Source organism: Abramis brama (genome assembly GCF_963993115.1).
Source record: "Abramis brama genome assembly, chromosome: 24".
NCBI classification, from domain to species: domain Eukaryota; kingdom Metazoa; phylum Chordata; class Actinopteri; order Cypriniformes; family Leuciscidae; genus Abramis; species Abramis brama.
In genome coordinates, this window is record NC_139986.1 from 20,535,538 (window position 1) to 20,561,266 (window position 25,729).

General features: G+C 37.4%; 1 protein-coding gene across 10 annotated transcripts in view; it reads left to right on the plus strand.

Moving 5' to 3' along the window:
* Positions 1-25,729, plus strand: part of dip2ca (disco-interacting protein 2 homolog Ca) — a 103,482-nt gene that overhangs the window by 37,609 nt on the left and 40,144 nt on the right. For 4 of the 10 annotated variants that reach the window (XM_084102972.1, XM_084102975.1, XM_084102974.1 and 1 more), the window contains exons 2-6: positions 9,736-9,807; positions 17,083-17,193; positions 19,170-19,295; positions 20,162-20,407; positions 23,266-23,388. In XM_084102972.1, coding sequence (XP_083959098.1) covers positions 9,736-9,807; positions 17,083-17,193; positions 19,170-19,295; positions 20,162-20,407; positions 23,266-23,388 — 678 coding nt within the window. The remainder of the gene's footprint in view (positions 1-9,735; positions 9,808-17,082; positions 17,194-19,169; positions 19,296-20,161; positions 20,408-23,265; positions 23,389-25,729) is intronic. The other 6 variants (XM_084102976.1, XM_084102979.1, XM_084102978.1 and 3 more) reach the window with 3 other exon arrangements.

The window sequence follows — 25,729 nt, forward strand, 5'->3', positions numbered from 1 at the left end:
ATAGAAAAGACTGGCCAGCTACAACCAAAGGCAGACAGAAAGGACTGTTCGGAAAGATGTTTTTATCTTTTGTAATTTCTTTTGATGACACTAGTTACACTGAAGTTACACACTTTATCTTTAAATCAGTTGCAATTTCAGAGATCATATGGAGGAACCTCATTCAGTTCAACTGATGGGGACTTTGGGAAAGTCATTTTGAATGCTGATGTTGTCAAATGTGTTGATATAGCAGGGGTTTGTAGTTTCTCTGAACTTCCATCTGTTCTGTGGCCACAGCTGCCTGTGTAATTCACCACACAGAACAGGATTTGGATCGATTTACTTCAGAATTATTCCTGTCATCTTATCGATGATGTGGCAGCCATTGACATGGTTGGTCTGGAATCTCCTCAGAGTAAAAGTGATTTTGGAAGGGCTCACCGTGGAGAGTCTATCATTTTAACCAGCTAATCTAAATGCAAATGAGCATCAGGCATGACCCCCATCTTCGGGAAAAAAGGTAAAATGTTTACAGAGAGGAAGTTTTTCCTTTGAACCAGTTCTGGAAGCACAGATACACACTCACCTGTGCACAACAACAACAACGAAAGGGTCATTTAAAAGTCATAACTGACAAATGCTAAATAAAATCAATGTGGCAGCTGGCATGTGTCATGTATTTAAATGTTAATTTTCATCCCCACTTCACTCATTCACAATCAGTCAGAAGTACATGCGAAACCAAATGAGAATGACAGTGGTTGACAGTCATTCTTGGTTCTGTTATGCCTCTCTTTACACTTTAGTGTGTGTCCGGGTTCGCAGGGGTCTCTGACTCTCATCGACAGCCTTGTTGAGCCTAGGGGGCAAGCATAAAATTCAGGGAACGGCTAATGGGATCATGTCCTGTCTGTTTGATGAGAGAAGGATCTCGTGCAAGGTCGAGCACATCGAGATGGCAGTCTCTCTTCTTCATTCCCACGCTGTCACAGACAGATGCAAAAAAAAAAAAAAAAACAGGTGTCAATATTACAGCTCTGTTGCTTTTCACTGATGAGAGATGCAAACATCGGCTGATCATTTGATTTATGGATGCACAATGTATCTGTACTATATCTGTTATTTGCCGATACTAGATTTAAAAATATTATTTGAATATTTTGAAGTGTTATTAAATTATCAGGGAATGTTGCCTAAATACCAAATTTAAAATTACTGATTTAAAAAAGTTGCATTTATTTGATCAAAAATACAGTAAAACAGTAATATTGTTCATTATTATTATTATTATAATTTAAAATAACTGTTTTCTATTTAATGTATTATAAAATGTAATTTATTCCTGTGATCAAAACTGAATTTTCAGCATCATAACTCCAGTATTCAGTGTCACATGATCCTTCAGAAGTCCTTCCAATATGTGGATATGCTGCTCAAGAAACATTTCTTATGATTATCCATGTTTAAAACGGTTGTGCTGCTTAATATTTCTGTGGAAACCATGAAATATATATATTTTTTCAGGATTTCATTATGAATAGAAAGTTCAAAAGAACAGCATTTATTTAAAATAGAAATCTTTTGTAACATTATGCATCCTTGCTGAATAAACATATTAATTTCTTTGAAATAGTAGTATGCATTTTAAAATATGCCATTTATAGGTTATTGACCATGATGCAAATCATTATTGGCATTGTCCAAAATTTAATATCAGTGCATCCTGACTAATCTGAGTCGATTATTAATGGTCTAATCATGGGTTAGTACAGTCTGAATCTGATTTGATAATCCCATCTTGGTCTTGGGTTGATTATTGCAGCTCAGGTTGAAAGAGATGTTCTTAGCTTATCAATAATCATCTCCGAGTAAGGCTGGAATATGTAAAGAAGAGTGCCTTCAAGTCTGATTCTAAGCTAAGGTCTTCTCTTTGACTCTGAGCTGAGTGTTAAGCTCTGATACTGAGCTGAAAAGTACAGTATGTAGAGTAAGAGCTTTAGGCTGTGTATTTATGTTGTAGTAGAGTGACTCAGTGGACCCAGATTTAAAAGAGCTTTACACAGAGCCAGACCACTTTATTGACCCACAAATGGCTTGCGGATCCAGCCAAACCACTTCTTTTTGAAGTATCGCAAGTATAATATGCAAATCTCCAGCATTTGTAGAGTCTAAATATGAGGGCTTTTGATGTTTTTGAAAAGCAGTGGATTTTAGGGTGTTTAATTGAATTGGACCCACTTACTCCCCCTAATCTGTTATTAAATTTTTAATTTTCACATACGGTACCTTTAGGAGCACAGTTGAAAGAGTCTGGCATGTGGAACGTGGTAAGTCTATAGTTTTTTTTCCCCTGCCACATCTGTGCTCAAAGCTCCAACAGTGCACTGAGACTGATTGTTATTTCATCTGCCTCCGTTCCAAAGCCAGCAAATCACTCAACTGAGCATCAGGTTGTCCAGCAGCAGGTCTGATCAAGCACTGTTTCTTATTAGTCAAGTGGACAAGAGTTTCCATCAGCACTCACTTTCAGTGATTAGCAATTCTCTTCTGGTCATCGATGTAGTGATAGTACCTCTTCCATATGCATGGGAACTTTGAGTCATGAAATTGACCTTATTTAATTTTCTTAATGTGCGTTTCTGGTCTGAATCATTATTCCAAAGTAAAACTTTTTTTTATTTTTTTTATCTAAGGATGCACTATTTTTTATTCTTTTTTCATACAGGACATTATAGTAATTATATAGTGATAAAGTGTTAAACATAATGTACCGTATGAAAAAAAACGATCAAGTAATTGTCGATAATAATTTAATTGATTAAACTTATCGATCGTCGATTAAGCAAGGTCATGCGCATGCTGCTCAACCTCGAAACACGTAAAGCAGACACGAGGAAAAATTAAGCGAGTGCGCCGGAGTTATGTTTAGGACCATTTTACGTTAAAAGGTCATTGGGTTTAGTTGCCGTTGAGTGTGTCCACATCAGGAGCTGAACATTCTGACTAGCAGGCTTCTGAGGCGGCGTTGATGGTGACAGTTGTATTAGTCGTTATATTTGTTTATTAAATAAGTAATTGAATTAAATGATCAATCACATCGAGTCATTTTACAATCCTACTAACCCTTTATTTAGACTAAAAACCCTTCTCATTAATTTGATGAGGAATATGGTCTTTTGAACAGCATTTGCACACCCTGTCATGCTGTTGGCTATATTTCACTGCAGCTAACTAACGATTAATCAATTAATGATCGTTAATATAAACAGCAATTGATCATGGGAATTTGTGTAAATTGACATCCCTATTTAAAATCAGTTATCGCAAGCTATTGCGACATTTCAATAATTTCAATATATCGTGAAGCCCTATCGGACAACATTTTCATTTCAGTGCATCTTTACTTTAATCACAATATCATAACTTACACTTTCTTTTCCACTGATTTGCACACAGGCTAGATTCAAACTTTTGTCACCTAAATGAACACCACCACCTCTACTTAGTGTGAACAGTGTGTAGAGTGTGAGATTTTACTGTAATCTAGACAAGTTTTCAGTCTTGTCACAGCACAAGGAAATTATACATTTAAATGACAACCTGTTCCTCTTAATACAATATATCAGAGTATCACATTCCTGCTCCACTGAACTGCTGCATGAAATCATGTTGGTTCAATTTCCTCCGTTAACATTAAGATGGTATGAATGAATATGTGTTCCAGAAAACAAGTCTTGCATGAGCGTTCGCTGAGGCCTCAGTGGATTCAATATTCTGTGAGACTAATGGAGAATTATCACTCTGGTGTTTGCTGACTCTCTCTTTCTCTTACAGTCACCATAGTTACCTGATCTCCCATGACTACAAGTGTTCCTTCACCTCAAGGAGTCAAAATTATACCTGAATAATCACGGTTATATGAGCCATTTCCCTTTAATACAATCAAAAAACCTGCTTTTCGACAGTCTCTCAGCCTTTATGTTTTGATATTTGTTGTATCCTCTGGATGATTGTGTGGGGAAAAACAGTCTTGATGTATCTGATCAGATAAGGTCTATCGCAACTGAAGCCATCCACATCGGCCTTTCCTGTCAATGAGCTGCGCTTCCTGTTATCTTTTTTCTTTTTTTTTAATGTTTGCAGCGCTTGTTGATATTGACACCTCTGTCTCGCTTGTACAAAGCTTGCGGCCTTATCGCAGAGCTTCTACAAAGGGGTCAAGGGAAGAGTTCTTCCTCTGGGGAAAGACATATTTCAATTTAAGTATGGTTTATTCATCGAGTTGCCGAGGCAAGGCTGAGCGCTAATGTACCTTCTCTGCCACCGAGCAATGAGGCTTTTACATGTCCCGAATACATGGCCTTGCATGAATTTCAAAGATGCGACTGGCCTTCATTCCTATAAGTGAATTTTTCATGTGTTTTTGTTTTATTTGAGAGATCTGTGTCAGTTGAGTAAAACTCTCATTGATGGGGAGGTTCATTACTAGAGCGCTGGAGAGACCATGCCTCAGCAGTTTTCTGATATGCCCCCTCCCATGAGGAAATACAGGCAAAGAAAAACATGTTGACTGCGTTGTTGTTCCCACATCAGACAACGGTTTTAACTGTCAGAAATAGCAGTTAGCCCTTCAGGCGCAACCTTTTGTTTGTAGTTTGATCCGTCTTTAGCTGTTCGGGGCTAAAACACATAGCTCATTGTTTCTTTTTGAAATGCATCATGGGATGTGTGCGGGTGAACGATGCAGTTGATGTGTAAATATAAGGAGTGATGTCATTTAGGAGGGTCAAGGAGTTTGGGGATGATGTGCTGAAAACACTTTTGCAACTTTCTGAATTTCAACTAGGGATGCACAAATAGGTATCTATTTTTAATAATATTCATATTTTAATTTGTTTGTTTGATCATTTTTTATAATATGCTCATTTAACCTATTTTTACATTTCGATTTCCCTTGCCATCATCTAGTGTTCACTTAAAATTAAGCTTAAAAGACATTAATAACATTTTAAGTGAAATTATTAGCAAATCTAAAAATACATTTTTCACACTGTACTTTTGAATATTTTGAAATTAATTTGTTTCATTTTAATTGATTGATATTCTGTTTTGTTTTGAAATCATATTGACAAGATAGTATTTTAATACTTACATTTGTAACATGTTTAATTTTAATAGTAATTTTAATTTTAAACATCTTATTTTTTTCATAACTTTCCTGAGCTATTTTTGCAGTTACATTTAACCAGCTGGTCCCAGCAAGATTTTTGGTCAGTTCCTCGAGTTCACACAGGTGTCCTTCCAAAATACTTTTTTACTTCTTAAAATTAAACATTATATTAATGTATCACTTAAACACAACTTAATGTGAAATGTTTTGCTTAAAAATGGGCTATCTTTCTTTAAAGTAAATACCACTGGCTTTGACATTTCTTATCAAATGCAGTGACATTCATACATTTTAAAGTGTGTCTTAAGTTTCCAACGTTTTGAGGATGCTGTGTATTTTGCACTTCACACTCCCTCACGGCACGCACAAACACAGGTAGATTATCCAGCACATCTGACGACTCGGCCTTTTGCCTGATTAGATCCCTGTGGAATACTCCTTCACACCAAACAGGAAACCAATGACATCACAATATCCTGTCTTTTTGGAACACAGCCCTGTGACATCATATTCCTCGCACTGCACTGTTGAAAGACCTTCAATTTGATAGAGCTAAAGATGGGTTATATTACACAAATCGATGCAAAATCTCTGTCAGCTTTGGTGTAATGCTACAACACTAGACCCTAGAATTGCTTGTGCTCTTCTAGGCCCTAGAAAGGCCTATGAAGGACTTGTAAATGTTCTCCGAGCTTGTAATCCTCTTAGATAAATAGAAGAGAATTTTTGCTTGTGAGGTTGCGATTTCCATAGAGGCAGATTCTTTCCACCGAAGCCCATTATTAAGACGTTTATGTTGTGGAAGAGGCAAAAGGATGGTTTCCTGTATTCTGTGAGCCATAAGCTCCACCACCTGTAACGTGTAATTACACTGTGCGCTCGTGAAAAACGAAGAATTGTGATGTAGAACTTTTTACTGAGTAGAATGAAGCCATTTTGTTACATGTGTTTGCCTAAGATACCATCATGTTAGCATAAGCTCGCTCTGTGATTTTCAGCTGTGAAGAGATTCATATACTATAGTTTTTTTGGGGTTTATTTTCAATGTAGTCACATCCAGATGTAAGCTCATCCAGAAACACTTGGAGTAATCGGATCTCCTGCAGCACGGGACTGTTTTACATTCAGCTCAGAGTCTGTTCTGAAGGAATTTCAGGAGGGTGGATTTCCAGATCCCATTCCAGGCTATAATGATGATAGTATCAAGAATAAGAGTTGGATAATATATTGAATATTGATGCATTGAAATTAAGCAGCATTGTAAATAATACGTGTCATTAAAATAATTTCACAGTCATTCCGTGTTTTGCCTATAGGGATGTGCCCCATTACTAATTTAAATAGCATTTAAACTGAAATTTTGTAACCGACTAGTTTAACAAACCCCCAGAATACAGTCAAAAACAACAGTCTATATAAGCAGTCCATTTGAAATGGCCTACTTAATCTACAAATCGCTCAAATCCCATACTAAATGCTGCTAAAAAAAAAGGTCATATACAGTCCATGCGATGTGCTTGCCTTGCATTACGATCATTGTACATTAAACTTAATGTTCACTTTATCAATGTTTGCCAATATAGACATTTATTAAAATCAACTGGCAGTTCAGAACCAATACTTACAAACTCAATATCCTATTATAAACAGTATTCCTAAAATAAAAGTTAGATTGCACGCTTCTCATGAAAAATACATGACAGGTGCCAATATTGAAAGAAAAGTTTGATATGTACCGGTAACTATACATTTAAGAGTATTCTAATCGTTAGGATATTGATATAGGATCTGTTGTTGTCAAGTAAGTTGCATTCATAACGTTTCCCCTTTAAAATGAACAACATGACGGAAAAGTTGGAAAAATGGAAAAGTTTAGTGTTGACTCAAAAAACTCCCTCACCTTGCCGTTTTCCGAGTGGACATTCCTTTGAGCCCGCTGTGAGTGACATGCAAGGTCTGAGGTCAAATTACATGAATTATCATTTTAAAATGTAACAAACATGACAGCTAGTTGAACATGGCCTTTGTGAAAATAATAGGATAAAGGATAAATATGGGGAAGAAAATGATAGTATTTCCAATGCAGAATTTAATCATGTAGTCTCACATATCCATAGTTGTGACTCACAAATATTACAGTGTTAAAACTTGAAATTTGAAAGTTCAGTACCGGGAATCAAACTGTCAGTTTTAGCAAATAGATTCAATACTATGATTTGTTTGCATCACTCACTCAAAAATGACCCTAGAACTCTTGGTGTGACATTTTTTTGTTTATATATCAGGCCTGTCACTATATCAGATTTTCACTACACGAGATATATATATTACCTTATATTTTATCTTGGCTTATATAATTTTTTTTATTGCATTTGCAACTAAATATTTAGACAATCTTAAACTGACAGATTTCTGCTAATGAAAAGGAGGCATGCGTGGCTAGCTAATTTGCATTGATGCCTGTGCAGAGATGTTTTGATTGCTGTGCTTTTTAACTCAATTAGATAAACATAATTTCGACCCGCAGTGCTCGTCTGTCTCTCCCGTAGATCTACACTGTGGTTGATCTTGGCCGCTTCCTGTCGTCTTGGACTATGCTAGATGATTGTTGTCTTTTGAAGGTGTTTGATGTTACTCACAGGAGTCAGATGTCATATAAATCTGTCAGCAGAAACATTGAAGTACATACCACTCTTTCTGCAGATCATATTGCTTGTGGAGAACAACTAAAAGTTCCTCTAACATAGCAGAAGTATGTTGTAGCACAAATGATGCGAGGCGAGTTATGTGGCGAAGATAAATACTTAGGATTGAGGGTTTGTTCAATTTCGTTCAAATAAGCAATGATAATTGTAGTTGCTATTGAAAGCGCTGCTAATTAGTAAAATATTATCTCCTGTACAACTCTTGATTTTGTTTGTACATCTGTATAATTTTTCAGAAAATATGCGATGGCAGCATACGCAACATGTCTGACAGCTGGTCTTTGTTTCGTACGACATGTTTTCGGTTGGAAGCTGCCAAGTATGAAATGTGTAGCCAACGTCACACCCCCAGCGGATTAAACAGCGGCGTGTCACACACCTGGAGGATAACTGTCCGGTAGCCGCCCTCGTTTCCACTCTCCTCACGACAGAGGCTGCTGCTCTCTCGTTTTTTCTTGCTTTTAATGGTTACAGACTTAGGCAGTGGTGTCAAAATTTATGAGGGACTCGTCCCTCAGGGAAGGACAAGGAGAGAATTAGACGATGAGAGAAAGAGAGAGAGAGAGAGAGTGTGTGTGTGTGCGAAGCAAAGAATAAGTAAGTGAGATAAGGACAGGCAAAGCTATGAATCTCCTGAGCAGAAATCACCACATAAGGCAGTTTGATTGGTGGCAAGTGGGTGTGAAGAAATGAATCATCCAGTCTCTGTTTTAAAAAAAATCCTTTTCTTCTTCTGCTTTTCTTTCATCCCAAAGCCTGCTTCATCCTCCTCCTCATCAAGCCTTTAGCCTCCCAGCCATTTTTATTGGGCTGTTAAAGAGGTCATTTGGGAAAAACAGCCTTCACTATCACTGTTTCCTGTCCTTCTAAGGATCCAAACAGTGGATGTTCACTAGATCACATCAGTAGTATAGAGCATGCAGGAACATCATTTTGTTGATTAATGTGGGATCAAGGGTGAGGAGGACGAGATTAGCTTCGTTCCAAAGCATATTGAGCTGCCTACCTAGGCTGTATTTTAAGACATCATCTTCTGAAACTGGATCCAAAAGGTAGGCAGCATGATGTTGCCTTTTAAGATCTAATTTTGGCCTTCTTATAATTCAAAAACGAGTATCCTTCATTGAGAATGCAATCCCGGAATGCATTGCTCAGTCAATAAGATCAGTCAGTACGATTTTTTTGTTGTTGAAAGAATTGAATATTTTCATTCAGCAAGGATGCATTAACTTGATTAAAAGTGACAATAAAAACTTTTACATTGTTACAAAATATTTCCATTTCAAATAAATGCTCGCATAGCACAATGCTAACATCAAACTCCATTGGAATAATTTGCGTGTGCTATTTGTGCTATGCTGAGTTAAAAGGCTGAAATAAGTTATTTTGTTTTTTATCCTAACTTAAAAGACTATGTCTATGTAGACGGCAAGACAGCTCGTTAGGTTTTGTAACAGAATTATTGATTTGTCATTTGCTCTCTCATTTACGTATTCTGTCACTTGTCGAGTCTCCGTCGCTCTCTCGTTATGCACCAGATCTTTTCTTCATTTCCACGCAAATGTGACGGCCCAGTCACCTAATGCTTTGTGACAAGTCACAAAACCTTGTTACATTAATCATTGCAGGATGTGCTCTGTCACCCACACCATCTGAATGGTTTCCTCAAAGATCTGCCCATAAACTCCTTACCTAACCATTAAAAAAACAAACAGATGCAATTTTCCAAACCAAAAATGGATATCCTGAATGAGAGAGGAGGTGTGGTGTTGGTTTAGTGTCATAATCTGCTCAAGCAAAGAGACGATTGCGATTTATTTGTTTTTTACATTAATGAATGCTGTTTGTACATTTTGTGATGCTCCCTTTCTCTTGCAGGTGACATCACTCAGAAAGGATATGAGAAGAAGAGGTCAAAACTGCTCGGAGCGTATCTGCCACATCCTCCAGGTAAGAGCCCCAAGTCTCACCTCACATTTAGAGGGTCACAGAATGCATTTGTACCCATAGACTTGCATTTGCACAGATTTAACAGATGACTGAACCAGCTTTTCTACAGCAGATGGGCTTGCCTTTCTTTCTCTCATTTAAACAGATCCTAAAAACCTACAATGGGAATTGGTTTCCTGTGTTTTTATATTTTTAGCTTTAAGATCTCAGCAGATGGATTTCACAGTCGTTCTCTTGTTCATAAACAAGCATTGACTTTCATGGGGCATCCTAGGCTGCATCACTAGGCAGTTGGTAAGATATTCAGAATGGTTGCACACATACAAATGGATCGGGTTCCAACTTTAATACAGGTATATGGGATTTAATTGCCCATTTTATCATCTGACAGACAAAAAATTGTTTTCTTAGAGAACTTAGAGTGAAGTATCATTCATGTCTGTAGCGCTTAAAGTTAGAGGTTAGCTCACATCTCTAACTCTTAAGTAATAATATGAATGTTTAGATGTAGGTCACATGATCAGATATCCGATTTAGAAACGCATTTGAAAGTGGCCCAAATCAAATGTGGAAAAATTGGAAGAAGATTCAATCTTTGCCAGCTAAAGGTGAAAAAAATCAGAATCGGTTGAAAGTGTAAATGTAGCTTTAAAGTTTGAAGTTCCAACGGCTCTATTTAGTCTTTTTACTCCTGTGAAAATCTTATTTGGAAAGCGAGGCCATCCATAACCCGATCCGGCCCCAGACTTAATCAGTCTATTTGCCAGCTTGTTCTTCAGTGCTGCTTTAAAATGAGCTGATAAGTGACTGTAGGCTAGGCACCAGAATTAAGAGGCTCCTCTAAGCTCTTCTCAAGAGCTTCATAAAAGGTGCTTAGAAGTTTTTTCTCTCGTTTCATTGAACTGAAACAACCTCTTCTTATGAATATTACTGGGAAAGAAATCAAATGTTCAGTGTTGCTTTTCAATACATGATTGCTCAGTTGATCAACCCAGTCACCCGTTTAAGTGCACTTAAATACTTTGCATTTAGACTATCGATAAAACGCAGAGTGTCTCCAGCTTCAGATGGCTTTAGTATTTAAAAGTGCCTTTCCATCATTAAAGCTGTAGTCTACGATGTTGAAAATCGGTCGAGAAAGCCTGAGACGGTTGGGAAGTTTTAAAAAACTCATCCCGCCCCTCCACACACACACCCCTCCCCTCTGTGCTACCTGATCCGTCCCACCGGGAAACGACCTGAACAACGTCACTCAGTCAAGCTGTGATCACCGGTAGTAAACAGCGCATCTTGTTCAAATTCCGATCGGCTCGAACAGAAACCCGCTAGGCCTACTGAAATATATTCAAGCACTTCAAGAAATATAATTACTTTGACCCGTGACAGGCGATGCTAAACGGCTAACATTCCAATGCCGACCGGCAGCATGAGCATGTTGTCAGACTGATAAAAAGCTATTTATGTAACACCTCACACCATAAAAGTAAAAATAAATGCTTACCTGCTCAACAAAAAGTCAGCTGTGTCAGCGTCGGTTTTCAGTCCCAAATCTCCACTGCTGAGCTGATGCTACTTTGCTAGCTACCATAGACTGTCAGCTGCTTGCCCGCGAAATTTCATGTCGCAGGAGGGGGGTGGGGTGCGGTGGGGTGGAGACGTGAGCGCCACGTGGAGTTTCAAGTGGAGCGGGGGATTGGATGAGAGCAGTTGACCAATGTAAGCTGTCCGGCCGGACAGCTTACATTGGTCAACTTCTCTGCAGCTGTACACCCAATAGAGTGAATGGATTTTTTTCATTCTTTTTTCTCTTCATATTGTTAGGATTGTACTGTAGAACCATAACCAGCTTCTAAACGAGGTTATTAATAATGAACAATCTTTGAAATCGTAGACCATAGCTTTAAAAGAAAGAGATGGGTAAAGTAATTGCTTGGTGTTGGAGAACGTTTTAATAGGAACTGCTTTTTGATGATTTATTCTCTATTACAGTTATCCCAGACAGTATTCATAACATATTTAGACTAGTTTCACAATCTCTCCTTGCTTTATGACTTACAAATATGAGTGTGTTCCATGAATCAGTTCAAATTGATTCAAAATTCTCTCAAAAACGTTCATGGAACTCTGTTTTAAAGTGTTTTTGTAAAAATGTATATAGATAAATATTGCTATAATTATTTTTTAAATGGGTGCATATAATTAAAAAAATTATTACATTTTGTGCATTTATTGTTCATTGGAAAATGTATTATAACTCTTTTTACTTGATATTTGAGTCACCTTTTTGAAGGCAGTTTACAGCAAATGCATAAATATCAAGATATTAATCTTCAAATGGCTGAAAAAAATATAAATCAACCAGGCTTACTTTCAAAGGTAGTGCTGCTTTTATATGGAAGGCATTTTCTGCCAAATTTAAATAAATAAATTAAATGATTAAAATGAAAATTAAAACCAGATTAACGATTTCATTACAGAAAACAGTACGCAAAATATGTGACAAAATTGAGAATGAAATTAAATGATTTCATTTTCACAGCATTATCCCTGTCAAATTGAAAAATAAAATGCAATTGGTGATTTCACATTTCATTTTCACTACAGTCTCGAGGCAAGACTGCCAATATTAAAATGAAAAGCCAAACGTGAAAAAGAAACTACAAATACAGTTTTTACAATGCTCTTTAGTAACGCTCACGCAATAATAGTGACACAATTCAAATACAAATGTAAATTTTCGTTTTCATTTTAATTCCTCTTTTATTTCACAGTTTTCATTTTCGTTTTCATTTTCAAAGACAACCTGCATGCAAATTCTATGTTAATGAGTGGGTGTGGCTTATTCTAGTAACGGCGCTAGAGGCACGCCTTCTGTAAAGCGAAGTCATCGACGTCCCGTGTGCATGAGTTGAATGTCTGAAACGAAATTATTTAAATGTGATTATATTGTAATCGAGACGACGAGATATGGCGAAATCTGTTAGTGAGCTTTTGCGGGAAGCTGCCGCAGCATTAGAACATGGAAACAACCAGCCTGACCATGTTAGTTATGATGTTAGACTCAGACTAGACCATAATCGACGATGAGGTTCATTCATGTATTAGGCTGTTTTGGAAATTCAACTATTTGGGTGGTTGCCAACATAGTCATGTCAGTTGCGTCTTTCTTCTCCGTGATCACAAGTTTGAGTCATTTCAAAAGTCTTCTCTACTGACTGACTGACTCACTCATTAAGACAGTCTTTGTCTCCATCTAATGGAGAAATAATGTAACTTCTTCTGTTGCTTTATGGTCAGGGACTATTTTTTTTCTCCAGCGGAAGGAATTGGCAGGATTAATATTTGTATTGCGTGGTAACTAGGGCTGGGGTACACGATTATTAATTAAACGATTAGTCGGGCATTATTTTATCGATTAGTCGACTAATCTAACGACTAATTTGAATTAATTATCCTGTCTGTTATTCGCATATCTCTGTCGAACCGTTACTCCGATGGATTTCAAACTCGACAGCTGTCTGGGCACGAGTAAGTGCAGTGCCAAGTTTGACGTTGTTTGGGTGAGAAATGCAAAAGATATTGTTAAATATATCAGTAAAAGAAGCACTTAGAAGGTTGTGGTTTAAAAAATAAACATTCTGACATAAACACACTGTCAGCTACAATGTTTACTTCTGAATAATATAGTATAAACGTGATAAATCCATTTTGATTAAAATGTGTTTTCTTTACCAAGAAAGTGACAAGATGAAAACCACTATTTTCTGTTTCAAACTTTCACATAGCATCTTTAGGTTATAATAACATAAATAATTCAAATCCAGATTTTGATTTTCAAAGATTTATTATAAAAACAGATTTTTTCCCAAAAATGCAATAAATTCATGACACGTTTTTTTTTTTTTAAATGCAATTAATCCATTGAATCAATATAAAAGTTATTTTTCATATTGAAACTGTTGAAAATACACAACAAAGTAAGTTGATCCACATATGACAGCCTATGAACTCGGTCAATAAGTTACTAATCTTATATTTAGCACGTAAGTTACTGGACTAAACATAGGATACATTCAATCAGCCATCGCTAAAAAATACCTTCTGAAATTTTTTGACGGCGATCAGCTGTAAAATGGCTTGGTCCTGCTCGATTTTCGTTGACTCTGAGTACAAGAATTGAACGTTTTTTTAAAAGATCCCCTGGGGTTAACGTGTCAGTATTCGACATAAGTTTGACGCTGTCGTCCAAGTCGGCATTTCTCTTCCTCCCGCGTGCCTCATCTTGTTAATCTCCTCACGTAAATGATTAGATTTCGATGGCTTACGTTTCTTCCCTACGGCAGAATCCACCACAGGTTCATCAATGCCGTCAAATGTATTAATTTTTTTGTTTGTTTGTTGATCAAAAAGTGCAAAGTAGATAAGGAAAACTAGGATGCTAGGATTCAAAGCGCCATCGTTACTGTTTACAATGCGTGGAATGGTGCACTGTGATTGGTTGATCGGATTTATCACATTCTGCAGAGAAAGGAGACTGGCGTTTGTCGCGGTTTGGAAAGAAAGGGAGAAAACATGACAGAATAACACGGTGGGCGGTGTGTGTGTGGCGAGCTGTACCTCCGGGAATGGTACAAAAAATAAATAAATAAATAAATAAAGACGTCGACGCAAAAAATATGACGTGGACGTAATCGACGCACCGCTACAGCACTAGTGGTAACCGTTTTATAAAAGCAATAAGGTACTCTAGGCTAGTGCTGTATCTGAATAAGTCACGGCTGAAGGGCGTTGTTAGGCACGACGCGAATATGAAACATTGGCCGAGGTCCTCGGTTAAAGCTAGCGGGTATTAATGTCTGGCTATAATTGTTGTAGAAACTGTGTTACTAAGACTTCTGTACACCCAAATAGTTGAATTTCCAAAACAGCCTAATACATGAATGAACCTCATCGTCGATTATGGTCTAGTCTGAGTCTAACATCATAACTAGGTTATGAATTCTAGCTTTACAGAAGGCGTGTCTCAGCGCCGTTACTAGAATAAGCCACACCCACTCATTAACATAGAATTTGCATGCAGGTTGTCTTTGAAAATGAAAACGAAAATGAAAACTGTGAAATAAAAGAGGAATTAAAATGAAAACGAAAATTTACATTTGTATTTGAATTGTGTCACTATTATTGCGTGAGCGTTACTAAAGAGCATTGTAAAAACTGTATTTGCAGTTTCTTTTTCACGTTTGGCTTTTCATTTTAATATTGGCAGTCTTGCCTCGAGACTGTAGTGAAAATGAAATGTGAAATCACCAATTGCATTTTATTTTTCAATTTGACAGGGATAATGCTGTGAAAATGAAATCATTTAATTTCATTCTCAATTTTGTCACATATTTTGCGTACTGTTTTCTGTAATGAAATCGTTAATCTGGTTTTAATTTTCATTTTAATCATTTTATTTATTTTATTTAAATTTGGCAGAAAATTCCATACTTTTAGAGTTTGGTAAGAATTTATGTAACTTTTGAAGGTCTCTGATTTATGCTCGGCATGTCTGGCTGCATTGTTGATTAGCAAGGCTTCTGTTGCCATAGCAACAGGCAGCCCGCATATTCCCAGTCTGGCTCCCGGTGAAAAAAAATACATGACATCATGCTCAGGCACAAAGCATGTATCGTGGCGTGAGGAGCGGCATGCGCCAGACTCAACGCAACGCCTCCATTCCCGCTGGATCTCGTGTTATTTAACAGTCCCATGACGACATGAACTAGTTTAACGATCAGTCGTTTATGTAGTGGAACAAGGGAACGTGGCACTGTGACACCTCCCTCAGTGCCCAGCCTGATTGTGTATGTGTCTCCTAGTTCTTAAGAGCATCAGGTTACCAACACAGAGGAGAGATTGTTTCCGCCGCTGCCTTTCACTGAATGACAGGCATAATTAGACGTTAACCCAATCAGTATTGATCGGTGACTGTTACCCTTGGCTTTTTAGTAGGAGGAAGAGTGTGTGTTCATTGTACTTGAGTCAGAAAATCACATCCTCCGCTGCATGAGCTGGTGTATGATTCTGACTTAACCTGCTGTCTCACCTTCTGCCTTATTGAATGAATAAATCCACTGGCTGATGTCTTCGGCTATGTCAGCGCGGGGCCGAAATTGATTTCTCCGGCTTGCACGCTCTTGGCTGGAGCACTGAGTGCAACCTGGGCCACCTCACGTGTCCTAAAATCTGCCAGGAGGAGCAGAGTGGTGCTAAGCTCTCCGCTTAGAATCCAAGACAACAAAGAACAACTGAACAGAATAGAGCTGGCTCATCACAAGAGCCACTGAAATATGAGTCATTGTGGAACAATCGCTGCTGTGTGTGCCTGGAATTAAATATTTTATTTATTCTCAATTAGGGCTGCACTGGTATAGACATTTTGGCAAATACGGATAGTCTATAAATGTCCCACATGGAATCTGCAGCTTCCTGCAGAACTCCGCAGAAAGCTCTACAGATTTCCGCAAAATGTCATTCATAAAATCAAAAAATCTCCGTTCTGCAGAATTGAAAAAGGTTACATTTGAAATAAAGTTACATAGGTCTGTCATTGTTTCAATTGGTTTGCTTTTTTGAATGGCTTGCATTTAATTTAATTTAAATTTAATTCATTTTTTTTTATTTTGCGCTTCCACACAAGTGAAATCAATTTCAAGAATCAAAACATTACAATCTATTGAAGAAAGGTTAACTTGACTGTTTAGCACTTTTTTTTATTTTTTGCTTTTTGGATTGCTTGAGGTTTTTTTTTTTTTTTTTTTTTTTACATAAATAATGTACTGTACATTAGGAAGGTTACATAATTGTTTGCCATGTTTGTGTCTTGTCATAGAAAAAATATATATTTCTATTATTGTCTCTTTCTAATAAATACAAAAACTAATATTGGCCAATGCCTATATGTTGTGCATTTCAATTACTGCTGTGTCAGAGACCAATAAACATTTGGGTCTAAAGGGGTGAGAGATAAAGAACAAAGAGGCTGACAACATGTTAGAAAGAAAAGATACACTGAACTTAGAATGAGAAAAGATTGTAGGTTGTTAAGGAAACCCTGATTAAAAGAAGAAACTCTGATTTGTTCTAATTAAAACCAGAACAAATCCGGGTTTCTCTTAGGCCGTCTGTGAGAGAGAATGTTACAGAAAGAGATCAATAAGGTGGATATGTAATAAATGAGTCTCTGGCTGAGATGTGTAATTGTCCCTCTCTTGATCTCTCTGTGTCATTTAGGGCTAGAGGCGTCCATGGCACACGAGCGCCGGCCACCCATGGCGCCCTCCTCTGCTTCACGATACCACCGTAGACGCTCCTCTGGCACCCGTGATGAACGTTACCGGTCAGGTGAGTCCACGGCAGGGCGGCAGCATGGAGTTTATTCCAGCAGTTTGCTGAGTGATCCCTCACGATTCTTATACTGGAGTGATGTGTGAAATATTGTAGATGCCCAGAGTTCCAGAGTTAATAATTATACAGCAAGTAAACAAGAGAAATAAGCTGTTTTTCAATGGCTGCAAAATATAATGTTTTTTAATGAGGGATCAAGGGAATAAATTAATTAAATGAAATTAAATGTTTAATTCATTTTAAAATTATGTATCACCACTGTGGGGTTTCAGGGTTAAAATATCACACACACACACACACACACACACACACACATATATATATATACTGTATATACACACACATATACACACAGATAGAACACACATAGATATACCTGTATATATAATGAGTCAGTTAAAATGTCATGCATTTAAATCATAAACAGTGTGTGTTTGTGTGTCAGATTATGGATTGTTTATCCAACTCACTGGCCTCCTCCCTATTGGCAAATATACAAATATTGATATATAATATGTGTGTGAGTGTGAGACAGATTTATCTGCTATGAGCTGTACGTATTAAAATGATATCTGTCTCAGTCTTGTCTGTGTGTGTTCAGTAGGCAACCACACATCCATAATTCAAAGTTGAAAGAATAAAAATAGGGTTCAGTAGTCATGAGACAGCATTTATTAAGCTTTTCCTTACCGTAGAAGATTTTATGATTTATGATATTTCTGAGGCAAGTTTTCCAAAAATAAATTCACATTTAGTGTTCGTTTATTTGGATAGATCGATAGATAGATACTGTGTACGATTCACCAATGCTCATTCTTAGCCTCTGAAATTACTTTCCTCTTCTGCTGATAACACACTAAGGCCAAGCAGTTGAAGAAAAATATATATCAGCTGCAATCAAATCCCTATGGATCAAATCAAGCTCTTCATATTCCATACCATTCAAAAGTTTAGGGTCAGTTTTTTGTGTTTTTCTAAAAGGTCTGTTATGCTCACCAATGCAGCATTTCTTTAATTGAAATATATACGATAATAATATTGTGAATGATTCTTTGCAATTTATAATAACTGTTTTCTATTTTAATATAATTGAAAATGTAATTTATTCCTGTGATGGCAAAGCTGAATTTTCAGCATCATTACTCCAGTCGTCAGTGTCACACAATCCTTCAGAAATCATTCTAATAGCTGCTCAAGAAACATTTCGTATTACTATCTATCACTGTTATCACTAAACAAATTATTTGGAAACTGTGATAAAAAATGTTTTTTCATGATTCTTTGATGAATAGAAAGCTCAGCATTCAGCAAAAGATCGGCATTTATTTGAAATAGAAATTCAGTTAGAGTGATGCAACTCAAATCATTTTTAGTCAGTGATCATGTTTACATGCACAGCATTTCCCCCGTTAAGCTCTATATTCTGGTTATGTCTTTATTCTGAAAAATACATTTACGTTTTCCTCAGCCAATGGGATATTGTGGTTTACATGTAATCCGCATATTTAATGAACACGCACATTCTTTTCCAGTTCCCTTTAACTGCATTTGGACCGTAATTAAATAAGAATATGACCAAATTCACATCGGAATATTCTTGTACGTGTAAACACAGTCAGTGTGTTGATGGAATATGTTGTTCTGTATCTCATTAGAGAGTCCAAATAACAGCTTGGATTATTAAAAGCCATGACTCTGCTAGCGCGAGGAGTGCAGCCGTGGGTACAATGTACAGTCAACTCTCTCTTGCGCACACACACACACACACGCACGCACACACACACACAGAGATGAGTCAGTATTGCAAGATCACAGAAGGGCTGGAGGTGGTGGCTTGGCTCTCGTCACACACTCTCACGACCATCATCCAGTGAGACTCATCTCATCCACGTCACTGTAAACACCAGCTTGGAGGTCAGCGGCCAGTTAATACAGATTCACTTCATTTCTTTTCTCGTTTTTTTCATCCTCAGATGTCCACACAGAAGCAGTACAGGCAGCACTAGCCAAACACAAGGAGAGGAAAATGGCCGTTCCTATGCCGTCCAAACGACGATCTCTAGTGGTACAGACCTCTATGGATGCCTACACCCCCCCAGGTGAGCTTCACACCTAATTCTAAATCATCATTCATTTAAAGTCAACATGAAATCAAAAATAAATGCACTCTTACTTTCTTAAAGGGTTAGTTCAGCCAAAAATGTTGTTCCAACCCTGTAAGACTTTCGTTCATCTTCGGAACACAAATTAAGATATTTTTGATTAAATCTGAGAGCTGTCTCACTCCTCCATAGGCTTCTCTGTAATTGAAACTTGCCGGCCCAGAAAGTTAGTAAAGACAATGTTTAAAATAGTCCAAGCTCACTATTGGCCGACGCTTAGTAAATGTTTTTACTAACTTTCTGGGCCGGCAAGGTTTTTTTTTTTTCAAACAGTGAAAGTCAATGGGGTCCAGTGTTATTTTGCTCCACTTCTGAAACAACTTTTTTCAGGTAATGTCATCTAGGTTTTGGAGACAGGGAAATAGCCATGGAAATAGCAGGGAAATATCAGGGAAATAGTCATAGTGATAATCAATAGCCAAATAGCGATATTGTTTTAGGCTACTTCTGTATGAAGTGCAGCCTTTCTAAAAATAGCAAAAATTTCTAAAACGCCCACTTTTCATAATTGAATATAATTTAATAACGTACATTTATGTATTTTTATTTGAATGAATGCTTGTAATAAAAATACAAAAATTACTTTGACATAAGAACCTGTTGCTAAAAAGATATATTTAAAAAATATATATCATTATTTTTATCAATCTTTTCATGACCGAAACATTTTCGTTAAGAATGCAATTTCTTTTGGAAATGTTTCTATTTTTCAATGGGTTGCAAATCCCTTTTCATGTTGACTTTAATTGCACTTGTCCACCTTCTGGGCTGAGTGTTGAGTGGGTCTGAGTGACTCTCACTAGGCCTCTCCCCCCTCTCCTCTCTGCCCCCCCTGACAGACACCTCGTCCGGTTCGGAGGAGGAGGGCGGCCAGGGTGAGGGTACCCCCACCTCCAGCCAGGGCAGCGTCAGCATGGAGCACTGGATCAGTCGGGCCATCCACCAGGGTTCCACCACCTCCTCCTCCTCATCATCAACGCAGAGTGGGGGCAGCGGAGCGGCCGGGCGGCTGGCTGACGTCCTGGCTCAAACACATGTCGGCAAATCAGGTAACGCCCCGCCTCAGCAAACCCAGCTTCCACATCTATCCCTCAGCCACTCACTCCCACAATTCCTGCCATGCTTCTAAACCCTGCCTCCCTCGCCTATGTGTGTTTTCCGCACCCTCTTTTGCTCCTTATTGTATATCTGTGCTGTCGTTGGACCACGCTTGCCATCATTGACATGAATCAGTGGTAATCGCATCTGAAATTGACTGTCGAGAGGTTTAACTGTTAAATCAGTAAATAATCATTAATGCTTGTCCGCGGTGCTCAACAATAAGGATGGTCCGCAGCCAGTTTTGAGAGCATTTTGGGGCAGAGAACAAGACGGTCACAATGATCACTGTTTTACATTTGTTGATCACGTGTTTGTGTTTTTATTGCTTGCCAACATAACATTTTCTGTGCTAATTTAAATGTCGTTGTGAATTCTGATGATTTATGTCACCAAGTCTGTGTCTTAATTTTGCAAATGATTTATGATAGTTCTTGCAACAACCGTTAGAATGGGTCAATTCATAAATCACAGTAAGCTAAGCTTTTTTTTACCGGTGAAAGTGCATTGAATTTATAGCTGTCATAGAGTTACAGATATAATTTATATAATTTATACAGTATATATACAGTATATATATAATATATGATATATTATTGTAAGTAATTACATTTTAAATAATAATTATATATAATCAATAATCATTATACAATTATAATGTATAATTTATATTTATACAAATATAAAATGTATATTTAGGAAAAAAAGGAAAAAGCCTGTATAAAAGCCTGTCGCTAAAAATATGTTTAAAATATTGTTTTAATTTTTATCTTTTCATGACCCAATCAGTTCCTTATGGATACATTTATATCCCTAATTGTTTTCTTTTTATAATTTTCTACTTTAAAACAAAAAGACAAAAAAAATTTAATAATTTTTTTAATTTCTTTCTGACACATGTAATTTAATTTAATATTACTATTGTTATTTATTATTTGTTTATTTATTTTAAAAAAAAATCATAATTTAATTTAGTATTGTTTTTTTTGTTGTTGATATTTTGTTGTTGTTGTTGTTGTTGTTGTTGTTGTTGTTGTTGTTGATGTGTACAAATCTACTGGCCTACTGGCTACAGCAGAAAAGATCCTTATTGTTGAGCCCTGAGGTAACAATTCAGTCAACACAGAGTCAGTTACACCTCCCCGTTTTGTCTGTTTAAAGTAGTCCTCCTGACTAGCCTGTGCTGAACAGATGTTAAATCTATCCAGCAAGCTAATTTTTAATGTAAACAGAGAAAGCAGCAGGAAGAGGAAAGAGTTTTACTGCAACTTTCCCCTCCTCCACTCAGAGGCCAGTGAAAGACAGAATACTCATTTTCAAAAACCTCACGAACCCTCTGTATCCAGAGGGCTTAAAGTTGTAGACTGTGGCTAAGTGATGAACTCTGGTATCTTAATAGAGCTATGATGGTATGTAGGAGTGCCCTGTGGAGCAGTTTAATGTCTAAAGAAAGGAACTCATCTCTTTCACACTGTCCTGTTACCTCTCTCCCTTCATATCTTTTTATTTCCCCTCACGTTCTACCTCAGTTTCCCTTTCCTGTATCAACTTTCCTTCCTGTTGTGTGTTTTTGAATCACTCTATCCTCATTTCTTTCCACCTTTAACATTTTGTTTCTTCTTAAGGACATTTTACACGGTGCACAATAAACAAGTTTTACCAGCTCTTTTCCATACACACAGGTGGTGGCAAACGTTGCCCGCTACTGCTTTAGCTCCGTGTTAGCGAGCAAAAACATTTATGAATGAAGTGATTACAGTAAGTATTATATTCCATGTTTCATATAAGACAGATAATTAACCTACCCTGCTAAAAAAATCTAGCCAATTTTAATAGCAGGTTTAAGCCTGGCTAAGCTGGTCTTAGCTGGTTTAGCTAGTCTCGCCTGCTAAAAAATGCCTAAAACTCCTTTAAAACCAGCTAAACAAACAGCTTGACCAATCCTGAAGACCAACTCACCAATGTAGGCTGTTTTTGTTGAGCAGGAAACAAAATAAAATGGCCTATAAAATAGGCTAACCATGAATAGAAATAAATGTGATTGGTGGGCTGACATTTGCTGTGTCTGAAATCACTCATTCTTTTACTCATTCACATTGTGTGGGTAGCAGGGAGCAATTTTAGACGCATCAATTCTGAAAGTGACTAAAACATTAAAACTAAATGCAGTTTGATTTGTTGGACAATACTGACACATAAAATCTTGTGATTGGTCAATGACACAAAATCTTGGCAAGCTTTCCTTGCCGCCTCCACTCTGCCACCTTAAAAATAAACTGGGAACTCGTGGTCACCGTGTAAAATAGCCTTTCCATTCTCTCTCTCTTACTTCCTTTTTGTCCTCCTACATGATAATGTTGTGGTACCATCTAAAAGCAGACAACCAACCTCAAGAGACTCGGTCGTGTTCGAAGCTCTCAGAACATTGTTAGTGCGTATTTAGGAACACAGCAAGGATGGTTAATGTCTCTCTCGGAAATTTTTAAACACTCGACCAGGCACAAAGTTCTACAAGTGCTTCCTAGGTTGTTGCTTTTGTCCCGTTTTCCCATATTTGTCCCGTACCGTTGGGAGAAACATGGCAGTGTGGGTGCCCCTATAGGAATGCTCAATCATTCCCACCTTCTCCGTTCCCCCTTCCCCTTCCATGCAAGACATCCAGAGTCTTCGTTACTCTGTTGGGAACATGGCACCGTCCATGCTCGGCTCATCAGCCCCCGTCCCTCCTGCCCATCCATGCCTGCGGTCAGTGAGGAAGTGGACGGCTCTTAAGGTTCTGGTTCTCCCCCTTCCTCCCTTCCCCATCCAGGGCCGATCGCTCACCTCTCGTTGAAAAGGAAAACTATGCTTGGCGTAGCAGAGAACGGAAATTTGCGGCGCTCCTGTGAGTTCGGATCAGATCTTCTCTGGCCGCCACCCTTGGAGTCGGATGGTCAGTATACTAACTGATGCTACACACACACACTTACATCATGAACTTCCCCCAATCATCCGATCATCCAGACCGTCTTTGTGTCCTCCATGTGGTTCTCTCTGGAGTCTGGGGGACGACGGGCCCCTCGGTGTGTTTGTGTTTGGAGTAGCGTGCTGTGAATCTTATGACCTGATGTGTTTGAACGTCAATTCTTCTGTGTATGTACGATTAAGTGAGCACAGTTCTCTTAGAACAGTTATGAGACGTTATTTGTGCTGTTGAATTTTAGATATGGTCTTTCTGTGAGTAGTAGTGACTGTGTACCTTGTGTTTTTTAAATATTTATGTTTTTTTTAATTAAATTATGAAGTGTGAAATGCTGTTTTTTCAGGCGTCCAGTCTGCTTTTAGATGTCCATTCTTTGTCTCTATGTGCTTATCGTTGTTGTTCATTCCCTACCTTGTGTTTTTCAAGGAATAGTTCACTCAAAATTGAAATTTTGTCATAATTTGCTCACCCCTTTAAACTTTCCAAATATGTATGACTTTCTTTCTTCTGTGGAAAACAAAAGGAGAAATGTTTGTTCACGCTGCCTTTTTCCATACAAAGAAAGTGAATGGTGATCGGTTTGCTACCACAAAAAGGCACCGTACAATCATAATTCAAGTTGTCCATAAAAGTTTGACACTATTTTCCATGTCTTCTGAACCCATATGATAACTGTGTGAGAAACAGACTGAAATTTAAAATCATGCTTGTCACCATTCACTTACACTGCATAGAAAAGAGCAGCTGAAGCATTCTGCATAATATCTTCTTTTATGTTCCACTGAAGAAATAATGTTAAACAGATTTGGAACAACATGATGGTGAGTAAAATGATAAGAGAGATATCTTTTTTGTGTGCACTATTACTTTAAAGGGGTCATCGGATGCAAAATTCACTTTTATATGGTGTTTGTATATAAATTGCAGTGTGTGGACACAACCACCATACAATTAAAAAAATCCATTCACTCCTTTTTTTTATCCTCAAAAAGTCAAAACACTCTCAATAATCAGGCCGTTTGGATTTTCTGGGCACTATGATGTCATAATGCTCATGCTCCGCCCACGACCACTGACGGATTGTCCCGTATTAGCATATTTCTGCCCTCAGCCATTCGACACCCTCCGTGGAAGAGAGGGGTGGGGTGAGCAGTTGCTCACTATCATTTAAAGAGACATGCACCGAAACAGGTCACTGTGAACAGAGCTGTTTTTGAGGAGGTAAAAAGGGTGTTGTTTTACACAACCATTGAGGAATTTTAACCAAAGTATATTACAAACTTTACATGAACACCCTAAAGAATCATACCAACTTATGGAAAATGGGCATCCGATGACCCCTTTAAATGTTAGTGTTTTGTTCTACTGTACCTGTCACTACCTGTGTGTTTATCTGTCAAACGTGCATGATTATTTCTCTAAATGTTATTTGCATTTTAACCATTGAAATCATTTTCTCACAGGAACATGCTTATGTCATACACTATTCAAAAGTCTGGGGTCAGTAAGATTTTTTAATTTATTAAATAAATTAACACATTTTTATCAACAATGATGCATTAAATTGATCAAAAGTAACAGTAAAGACATGTATAATGTTACAAAAGTTTCTATTTCAAATTAATTCTGTTCTTTTGAACTTTATATTCATCTAAGAAACCTAAAAAAAATGTATCATGGTTTACACAAAGCATATTAAAATGATTTCTGAAGGATCATGTGACACTGAAGACTGGAGTAATGATGCTGAAAATTTAGCTTTGACAACTGGAATAAATTACATTTTTAAAATATATTAAAATAGAAAACAGTTCTTTTAAATGATAATATTTCGCAATATTACTGTTTTTACTTTATTTTTGATAGAATAAATTCAGCCTTGGTGAGCATAAGATAAATCTTACCAACCCCAAATTCTTTCAACTCTAGGTTATATAGGTGTTTTGATAAATTGCTTATATCACTTACTATAGTTTATATATAAAGTGTACCAAATGTTTTTGAACAGTTCTTAAACCAAAGATGTTCTCATTTGAATGTAGTGATGAATGAAAACTGATTGTAATATTCATTCTCATGTGTCTCTCCAGACTAAAAATAATCTGTTTTTCTGGGGTTTTCTAGTCTCAGTGACGCATATTTGCCAGCAGGTTCCCTCACGTGACTCAAGATGTCATTTTTATTTGTTCTCCTGCAAGCACCTCTGGGCTTTGAGGAAACTCCTTTTCCACCACATTAGTGTCCGTGTCACTGAAGAGCAGGGGAGTGGGGTGAAGAAAGAGAGAGAGTGATAGAGGGAGAGAGTTTAGAT